Source organism: Sinocyclocheilus grahami, unplaced genomic scaffold (assembly GCF_001515645.1).
Source record: "Sinocyclocheilus grahami isolate Dianchi unplaced genomic scaffold, SAMN03320097.WGS_v1.1 scaffold520.1, whole genome shotgun sequence".
NCBI lineage: Eukaryota > Metazoa > Chordata > Actinopteri > Cypriniformes > Cyprinidae > Sinocyclocheilus > Sinocyclocheilus grahami.
In genome coordinates, this window is record NW_015505699.1 from 345,306 (window position 1) to 356,306 (window position 11,001).

Sequence of the window (11,001 nt, forward strand, 5' to 3'; positions counted from 1 at the left end):
CACTCACTGCTCTTGACTGAAGAACTTTAATACAGTTGCTTTAATAAGAATCAATGTATAATTCATACAGTGAAGTGTATATACTGTTTTATTTTTCATTTATCAATTTCTTGAATGCTACTGCTAAATACACCTACCGTACCTGAAAAATAAAGCACCATTTCCTTTTTGTGTATATTATGTGTATTTGTAATGTGTATCTAATAACAAAGACAAAATAATGACAAAGGTTTTTATCTTCGCCCACTTTGGCCTAAATATCTGCCATTCTTTTTTTATTTTATATTTTGTTACCTTGTAAGACTTTGTTTTTAAAATAGGGAAATTAGTTTGACTGTTCTGCTCAGACAACTTGCAATATAGTAAAACCAACATAACAAATAATCGTGATTTTCTTGAAAAAAACAACAACATTGAGATGAAATTTTTGCCATATCGCCCACCCCTAGTTCTTTCTAAATATATGATAAATATTGAGTACAGTTTGCTAAATTAAGGGGCGACACATCTTACCCCACTCATGTGTGTACTCTATAGATGTTAAAGAAAAGAGAGATCATAACAGATGAGAGACGATATTGAAATATTGAAAAACACAGATGAAAGAAAATGAATAATTTAAAATGATTAAATGCAAGATGAAATGCCTAATCCATCTAACATCTCTAAGGAAAATGCCGACCATTATGACAGAATAATGACTGTCACAGATAAATTACACTTCAAAGCAAAATAAGTTAAAACCCAGAGGCTGCAGAAATCTGCTCAGAGTCATGTCTGTGTTAATCAGTTAGCAAATCCATTTGTGCAAACTGAACATGTTATATACCTAATTATTGCACTTCACAACTGAAAAATAATGAGATTATATTGCTGATATTTAAAAACCGTCAACGCATCAAAAGTGTCTCGGAAAACCGAAGGTCACAGCATTGGATTGGTCAATGCACTGAGAACGAAGTAGTGTAGCGGCACAGGATTACGAGAACACTAAACCAAATATCTGCCTCAGAAGATTAAATGAAAACATGAAAGACGGCTGCTAAAATAAGACGGCAATAGACGTGCTTTATTCCACATCAAACGTGGTGCTACGCGTAAATATGATTGTATGAAGGCAGCCTAGTTGACTACTTAGCTTGATATTTATATAACTGTCAGAACTGGGTCATTATGACAAGTCGGGCATCAAAGTCCCTGTAACCACCAAGCCACAAAAGTGAGTCCTGCACATGCACCAATACACACCAATACAACACACACCATCTCCTCCATCACATCAAAGCAAGATGGGCTGAGACTGAAAAAAATCACTGGCCAATCAAATCTCACAGCATATGATGCACATGCATCTAATACCATTATTTACTGTATCACATGCATATAATAACTATTACTTACTGTATTTGTTCATGTAATGTCAATTATTATACTTAAAGGGATTCCAATAAAAAAAAAAAAAAATCCAAAAATGAAAATTCATTTCAAACCTGTATGATTTTGGCATGGGCCGGTGTCCTGACATTTTATCCTACCCATCAGATTGTCCTACCAGGGTTTACTGCGCATGCGCACATCAATATTGCGTCCTTTTTCTCATGCTGAACAACAATATTTAATGTATCTGCATTACTGTAAGGGTAGTTTTAGGGTTGGGGTAGGTGTAGACTTTAATAAAACACAATCTAATAGGTAGAAAATAATATTTATTGTTGGTTTCCTGTAGCTGTATCCCTTCTAGCCACAACTGCAAATATAACACATAATTACTGTATTTGCATTACTGTAAGGGTAGGTTTAGGGTTGGGGTAGGTGAAGACGTTAATAAACCATATTTTACAGGTAGCATTTTTCGTTGTCGATTTGTACTACCCACTGTTTTAATGGGAGGTAGCAAAATCTGACAGGGTAGCACAATTCGACAGAACTATGAGAACGGTATGAGATTTTGACGGTATGATAACCTTAAGCAAAAATATCAGGGTTTCACGGTATCACAGTATTGTCGTTACAGCTCTAAATTGTGTTATTTTTAAATGACTGGGTAAAAAAAATATATATATATATATAGTTTTTGAGCAACATACAAAATATTAGGAACAGTAGAATTTGTTTCCTAAAAAGAAGAAAAATAAAGACTGACATCTTTATTGAACCTAAATATGTAATTACAGTTATTTAATTTTAGTTATATAATTAATATACATATCATTTATATAATTTCATATCATTTAGTTATATCATTTCATATACATAATTTGATTTAATAAGAACCGAATTTGAAGCAAAAACAGAATGTTCTGAAATTATACTACATGCCTGAACGATACAAACAGCAGAAGCTCTGAATGAGATGCAGCTTCACTCTCTGACAGCAGGAGGCGCTCCTGGAACACCAGATACAGCGTTTCCTTGATTACCGCTGTAAACAAAGCAGCGCAGTGCTGAAACACTGTTTTAATATGATCTATACAGAGACGAGATGAAAAGAAAATGCCACGTAAACTTTTCTGAAGACAGTCAGTTCCCCTCAGAAACACATTCATATAAACCCCCAAATCAATATTGAGGATTTTCTTCCAATAGTTCGTGCATCATGAACAGTGAGTGATCTGCCTGCTACAGTATTTTTCTCTGTGCGTCCGTCTTCAGCGTCTCTGGCCTGTGTTAACGGGCATTTACAGACTTCATATTTTCACATAAATTACATTTTGGAAAATGATTGCATTGCAACGCAGTTTGTGCAAGTCCAGAACAGAGACGAGTTGCAATAAGACAAAAAACGACCGATTGCATAAGTTCCAGGGGCAGCTCCTTAAGTTCGGCCGTCCTACACACATGTGACTGACCACTCACTCGCGCCAACAGGAGGAGGAGGGTCATGTTACTCTCTACACTGCACTCAACCTGAGGGATTCCTACACGTTCAGTCTTTGTGGAGACATGAAAAACAGCGCATACCGCAGGAACGGTATAACGGAAAATATTAGTGGTTTTTAAACCGTGAAATTTTTTTTCAATGGCGGTATACCTTGAAACCGGTAATCGGCCCATGCCTACTTTGGATTGTTCACCGAAAAATTTCAAACGGTTGATGGTAGCCATTGACTTCCATAGTATTTTGTTGTATTCTTTTTTTAATACAATGAAAGTCAATGAGGTACACACTTAGAATGTCATCATTTACTCTCTGTTCCAAAACCTGGATCACAAAACAAGGCATTTTTTTGTCTATACAATGAAAGTCAATGAGGTTCAATGTTGTTTTGGATCCCATTTTTTTTTGGCAAAAAGTGTTAATTTCTTTAAAATATATTTTTTTGTGTTCCAGGTTTGGAAAAACATAATTTACTCACCAATCAAAAACCTGTACAATGTTGTTACAACCCTTTAGGAGTTTGTTTCTTCTTAAGACATTTTGAAAAATATATCAGTATTTTTTCTCTATACAAGGAAAGTCAGTGAGATTCTGTGTTGTTTTGGGCCCCAATGGCTTTCACTGTATGGACAAAAACTGTTAATTTGTGCAAAAGATCTTCTTTTTTACTCACCATTCCAAAACTGTTCCAAGTTTCTTTCTTTTGTGGAACACAAAAGAAGATATTTTGAGGAAATATATTAGGGATGCACGATATATCGGCCACCATATCGGTATCGGCCCATATCGGCTCATTTTTTCTGTTATCGGTATCGGCCTGATAAGAAAATTTGGCCGATATCTTAAAGCCGATAAATAATGCATTATTTCCTTCAGAGACACTTCAGATGCGCGCTGTTCGTTTGTCATTGTAGTGATAGTGACTAGTGGCAAAAAAAATTGTACTAGAATGTCTTGTGATACTAGTAAACACAGGATTACTTACTAGTCATTTAAAAAAAATCAGCATTAGTAAAATACTGGTAATGTAAAGGCTACTACAAATATAAGTACAAGCAACTTAATGTCTACTAGTTAGTGCTAAGGATTAGTGACAGTGGACTAGTTAATTGCCACTGTAGTGATTGTGGCTGTTAGCAAAAGTACTAGAATGTGTAAATATTAGTGACTAACTGAAAAAATATGAGCCATTACTGGAATAGTATCTAATGAATAGTTTCTACTGAAATTAAAATGATTCTAGGAAACACTGGATTACTTACTAGTCATTTACTAGACCAAGTACTAGTAAAGTGCTGCTAATGTATATTATTATTATAAATACTAGTAACAATAGCTACTAGTGCTAAGGAATCAATCAGTACGTTTACATGGACAACTATATTCTGATTTTAACACGATTAAGACAATACTCTGATTAAGAAACTACCATGTAAACAGAGATTTTTGATTACCTTAATCCGGCTAAAGTCATACTCGAAGTTAACACAAATCGAATTAAGACATGTTGAGTATTCCTATTTTAGTCGCATTATCAAAGTGCAGTATAGACATGTACACACCTTAATCACACTATTACCGTTGTGTAGGATTTTCGCCGCATTTTGCGACAGGATACGCACATGGCAGTGGTCAACCGTTTGACGGCAAACAAAAGAGCATGGCTTCAACAACACTGCCATCTGTTTGCACGTATAGCATGACAAATGATTAACTGCACTTGAAGCTTTCATAAAAAAAATAAAAAATGAAACACCCAAAACTGTATATGGCATCAGTGGTGTAGTCTACGTGATACGCAGGTATACGCCGTATATCCACTAGGAAATGTAAAGGATTTCCGTATACCCACTTTAAAAAGCACGAGGTTACGTAACAACATCGTTTCATTCATAAATTCACCCTGTCCATGTTGCGAAGCACCTACTTCTTGAAAATCATGCTGTGTTTCTACTGATGACCAGTGCTATTGCGCAACTCTTGCACAGCACTGAATGTGAATCACTAAAGGAGATTTCAAACTATTCAAACTACACTCTTTCGGTGTTTTCGTAAGCCTGCCCCTGAAACTGCTGCCGTTTCAGCGAGCAGTGACAGATCAGTCAACTGTACCGAACGTCTTTCACACTGGCCTCTGGACATCAGATAGTCACTACCTGACATGGTCATGATCAAATACGTTAGCTTTGATTGGCGGCATAAAGGAAAAGTATGCAAATATTTGTAAATTTAACTGTCTGAAAACGAAAGTAAATGAAGGGAGTTGAAAGATTTCTTATCCTGTGGCACCCTCTAGTGGACTGCAGTTGTCCTCTAGAGAGGGCATTTTTGCTCAGCCAATGCAAGTCTATGGGAAATCTTTGATTTTTGATATTTATAGAAAACTTTAAGTCTTATCAGCTAGAAAAGATATAGAAAGAAACTACAGATCAGGTCCAATGTCTCTGACGAGTTTGGTGCCTGTAGCATTAAAGCCCTAGAAGGATATACAGTACAGTTGAAAATTATTGGTCTCAGAAGAAGAATAATACGTTTAAATAGTATAACAGTATGTTGGCTTTCTCAAGGCAACATAGCTAATAACTTAAGTAACGTCAGTGTGGTGGATCAGTGAATGCGAGAGAAGGGGAGAGATAACACACATACTGTGTATGTGTCTACAGCAGTTAAACCGAATACAATGTTTAGATCTCATTGTTTCAGATGATGAGATAGATGAGAACTCCTGACCAACCTTGTGGACTGAAAGTCAGGCAAGGGAATTTAAAAACAGGCACTCTTAAATGTGCATTGAAAATTGGCAGCTGATAAAACCTATTCTCCAGGGACCATATTCTTAAGATAAATGTAACTGGCGGAGTTAAATGATTAACACTAAACATTAAGAAATCAGTTCAGTCTACCCAGCTGTAAATGTCATTGGCTGTTAAAATCTTCTGTTGCTTATAATAAATTGACATGTTGATATCACATAAGCAGTCTTTCAGAATGCTCTCAGTTACATAGAAGCATATTGTATGAATTAGTGAGTGTGGTGCTTATGGAGTGTCGCTGTGGGACTGTGAGTATGAGGCTGGGAGGGAATATTAGAGTATACCCACTACAAAAAACTACTAGACTACACCACTGTATGGCATCATAATGAAGATGAACTATACAGTATGTTTATACATTAAATTCTGGAGGGAACGTTGGATGGCGCCGCGTGGGGACGTAATGATGTGTGCCATTAATTGATTTATGTACTTTAACATATAAAACGGGAACATGAAAGGAATATTCTAAAAGCAACTAATGTAAACACCTTAATCATAATATTGTCTTATTTAGAATAAGATAAATAATTAGATTACTGATGTCAATGTAAACGTAGTCAATGTTAACACGGCTTGCCACAGCCACCGTGCAATTTACGAGGTCAATGAAATTGCCTTCAAATATTCGCCCAGTTCGCCCATGGCAGACCCGCGGGCCAAAATATCTCCGACACGGGGCGGAACACCCCCCGCCCCCTCGCGCATGATACCACGGTCCTTAGAATCCAAACAAAGCTCAAATTTCATTGACATGTTTCTGTGCCACATTTTGTAAGTTCTGTTACCGGGAGCGACGATGGAACGTTCGCGGAGGCTTCAATCGATAACCACAGCGATCACGCGCGGGATCTGGAATGCACCTTTGTGTGTAAACAGGATTTCTGCGGGAATAATGTGCAGACAGCAGCCCCAGACAGCGGAGGGGTCGCGCTCTCTCTCTCGCTCTCTCACACGGAGAGACAGCGACGCGCTGATGTTTATCCTCACCTTGCTTTACGCACTTCAGCCGGAACGGGTCTTTGCAGTGCTTGATCACGGCCAGCACATCCCTGATGGTGAGCCCCGCCACCGGTGTATCGTTGACCTCCAAGAGCAGCTCGTCCTGGGACAGCTTGCCGCTCTGGATGGCCACCTTACCCGGCTTCACCTCCCCAAAATAAGGGAAATTGCCGTTCTCGGCGCCCCCTTTCAAGTCGAACCCCAGCTCGCCCTCCTTATTCCTGGTGAGCACCGCTTCGTGGACTTTGTTCGTCCAGTGGTTCTTCTTCTTCAGACTCTTTGACATCGCTGACAATTGACGACTCGCCTACCAGTGTTCGGCTGCTGGATGGCACCTCATCCCTGCCCCGGTGTGGCGTATCGCGAGTCCCGAGGCGCGCTCAGATCCTCCGCGGCTGGCCGCTGCTCGTAGTGTCCATGTTGCATGCAGTGGAGTTGCGCTGAGAGCTGCAGCAGCAGTACGCAACTGTATGGAGGAGCACGCTCGCTTACACGCTGACTGCCGAGTGACCCGGATGTGATGTCTAGGAGGAGGCAGGAATGCTAGTGCAAGACGAGCGTGCATTCCTCAAAACGGGATTCACGTAAAAGTGAGCCTTGGACGAAAAGGGACGAAAAGGGAAGGAAAGTGCGCGATGAGAGCTGGCTTAAACAGAAGTTGTGGTGTTTTCGATTCCCAAGTTTATGGAATCGATCGAGTCGAATCCGAGTTTTTGATTCAAGACAAATACATAGATTTATAAGAAAAACGTGCAAAGTATAATTTGACCCTTTTTTGTTTGTTTGTTTTACAAAATATCATCTTGTTCGATTGCAAGTTTTTTTTATTTCCAAGTTTGTAGAATCGATCGAGTCAAATCCAAGATTTGATGCAAGACAAAATATATAGATTTATAAGAAAAACGTGCTAAGTATAATTTGATTTTATGTGTGACTTTAAAATATATATATATATCATGTTCGATTGCAAGATTTTTTATTTCCAAGTTCATGGAATCGATCGAGTCGAATCCAAGATTTAATTCAAGACAGATATATCTGGATTCATAAGAAAAAAATTGCATGTTGATCCTTTATGAGTTTTTCTATGTTATAAATTAATTATTTTTTGGTAGTAAGACCAGTAAGTTTCCATTAAATCATAAAACTATGTCTATTCTTCTATGTTTTTAACAAAATGTGTTGAGTGACTCATAAATTAAACGATTATGTTGGTAGGCTAGTGTGATTTACAACATCTTCACATTTTCTACAAAACACTACTTTATTTGCGGTTATTTATACGAAATCTGCATAAATTAAGTATAATCATTTAAAATATTTTTTTAATACATGTACAGCTTTGCAATGCAAGGACGTTTCATTTAATATTAAGGGGACTGAGGGGGTTTACTGTAAGTTTATGTAATAAAGAGACTTATATTAAGGAATGAAATTATTTTAAACCCACAATCCCATGAATTTCATATATTCAGCTCCCAAATTCAGCATAGTTTGTGTTAGCATGATGCATAATCATGGTTATTAAATAGATAAATAAATCAGATAAATGAGATGTAGGACCATTTATTATAATTAGATCATACAAATGATATGCAGATTAAAGTGGATAATGTGATCAGTTCAATATTGTCTGTATTAGGATTACACAACTCTTCTATTTCCAATCATAAAAAGGTCTATATTTATTGCTAAACTTATTTATAGCAGTTTTATGGGAACATATTTTACAGCCAGGATATAAGAGTTACAATAATTTTTAACTTTTAAATTTTAAAATAAAAGTTAACAATTTACATCATTAGTTGGAATCCATTAAATAATATTACTACCACACAAGGCAACTTGTTATTCAGCAAACAGAGCTGTGACAAAGCCCTGATCCTGTCTGATCAGGATACTGGAGGTCCGGTGTAGTAAAGTATTGACTTTTTTGATCAGGTTCTTCATCTTTCCTCTTACCTTCCACTTGATTAGCCGTCCGTTTGATCTCCCCAGGAGTGTGAGAGATTAGTCAAATCACTTGCATTTAAATCCCAATCTTACCCTAAAATAGAGTCTGCATGGGCCACATGGACATGTGGATGATCTAATGCTGTAAGTCAATTGGGTGAGGGCTGAAGATCGGTACTGTGTGGTTTTACACTTTATTGGAGGGTGTCACAAAACGTGAATCTAGATTTAGTGCATAGAATTTAATTTAATACAATTTAAGATGGCTTTTCAAACAGGAAGTCATCCATTATATAAATTAGGAACAAGATGAGAATTACTCGTGTGTGTGTGTGTGTGTGTGTGGAATTACTATTACTACAGTCAAACCTGAACACAGAAAGCATTTTATTATACAAAACATTAAAATTATATAAAAATGTAACAAAACTAAACAGGAATGCTTTATCAAAGCTTAATCTTTGGGTCTGATTTTATTTCAACCTCTTATTTCAGTTTTCTGAATCATTTTGGCTATATGGTTATAGTCATACCAATTCATTTGAGTGTGTATAATTGTGTGTGTGTGTGTCTGTTTTGCACTCTAGATATTGCTGTGCAATTTTTTTTTCTGCATCGTGGGGATTTGTAGATTGTACACAAACATTTTCTGTATTTAAAATTTTTTGGGGGCCTTTTCCCATTCATTTCCTATGGTCGGTCATTTTTGACCGAAGACCATGATTGTGACTGGGGGTTTTTTTTTTACGAGCACTTAGCTTTTTCGAATCATGCCCTCAAACTTTTTTTGTGTTCACATACCAAGTGCCATAAAAGTCACCAAGTTTCATACCATTCCGATGAAGCTACGATTCTTAGAATTTCAAAATGTAAATGCAAAAGTAAACGAAGACCGCACACGGGTTAAGAAATGTTGCCTCGGCAATTCAATTAAATTAGCCCCCCCCAAAAAAAAATATTATTTTGAAATTCAGTTAAATTGTTTCCCCCCCCCCGAAACATTATTTCCAAGTAATGAACTTATGGTTTTAGTTAACTAAATTAACCCTGCTTTATACAGATTTTTATCTGTAAATAAATAAATCTTTGCACCAGTTTCCCATCAGTCCTAAAGCGTAACCTAAATTCATTCAAATAATTTGCCTGCCTGTTATACATGATACACAGCTGCTAATGGGAAACACGTCTCTGCCTTGTCCGGTCATCACCACAAGAGTGCAGTGTGCTTCCATGCTTTTAACAACGCTGTGTGAAGCAAGAGCTCTTACAGCATATTCTCCTGGGGGTATATTGATTTATGGACATGATCTCATACACTTCAAAAACCTCTATTTAAAGCAAAACCTTTCTCAAATGTGGTTTTGTGTGCATATGAGGGTGAAGGTTGCGATGTAAAAAAATAAAAAAATTTATGGAATGGACTATTTGCACAAAAAGTGAAAAAAAACTTGATAATCATATTTCAGGATGCCATTATTTCAACAGCATTTTTATTAGCAAAATAGTGAATATTAGTCAACATTTGTTCCCATCCAATGAGAACCTACATTAAAGGGATTTGAATTTTAACCCATTTTAATTGATCATGTTACTATCAGAAAAGACTCCTACTGAGGGCTTCTATATGACATTACATTGTACAGGTTGTCAAATCATGTATTATGTAACATGGGTGTGTGAACCTAGTGCAAAAAGGAAAGTTTTGCAGGAATTCTGAAGATAAATTCTTTGGTCCCTTTTAATGGATTCAAAAATGGTTCCCTTTGATCAATTTATAAAAAAAAAAAAAAACGCAAACCGTTGACCTTTTGCAAAGTTCTTTTTCAAAGATTTTCAGGTGCAGATGAACCATTTCATCAGCAAATTTCAGGCTCACCACAGTTTTTCCATCATTCCAATCACAGGCAAATCTGAAAACACGCACACTGGTAATGACGGCTGCGCTCGGGTTTTCAGAACTATTCTGACATGCTTGGATTTTTCCCCATTGAATTCACAGCTCCCACAGGTGTTTGGTCTAAAAAATATCTTGCTTTCATAGTCTAGACTACTATTGAACAGATGAAAGCTGTGTGGATAAATATCAGCTGGCTCTTATTTAACATAGCTGAAGTGTGGGGGGGGAGCACTGCAACATTAACTGCAAGGCACATGACCTTAAAGACAGAAAGCAACAGAATGATGTTCCCAAAATCCCATTGATTGAAAAATACCCTTAAAAAGGATCTGTAAAGTCAACGTCTAAAAACTGTGAAAAACTCCAGCAACAATTACAGTTGTACAAATATTTTACACAAAATGCTCTTTTTTTTTTCCCCTAAAGCGCTAAAAAAAAAAAAAAAAAAAGTTTAAAAA

The 11,001-nt window shown here is 36.9% G+C and overlaps 1 protein-coding gene across 1 annotated transcript in view; it reads right to left on the bottom strand.

Moving 5' to 3' along the window:
• The window catches only part of magi2b (membrane associated guanylate kinase, WW and PDZ domain containing 2b), a 125,518-nt gene extending 118,221 nt beyond the window's left edge, over window positions 1-7,297 (bottom strand). Inside the window, exon 1 of the mRNA XM_016237620.1 lies at window positions 6,682-7,297. Within this exon, the coding sequence (XP_016093106.1) occupies window positions 6,682-6,979 (298 nt within the window). The 5' untranslated portion in view covers window positions 6,980-7,297. The remainder of the gene's footprint in view (window positions 1-6,681) is intronic.
• Between the last annotated feature and the right edge of the window lie 3,704 nt (window positions 7,298-11,001).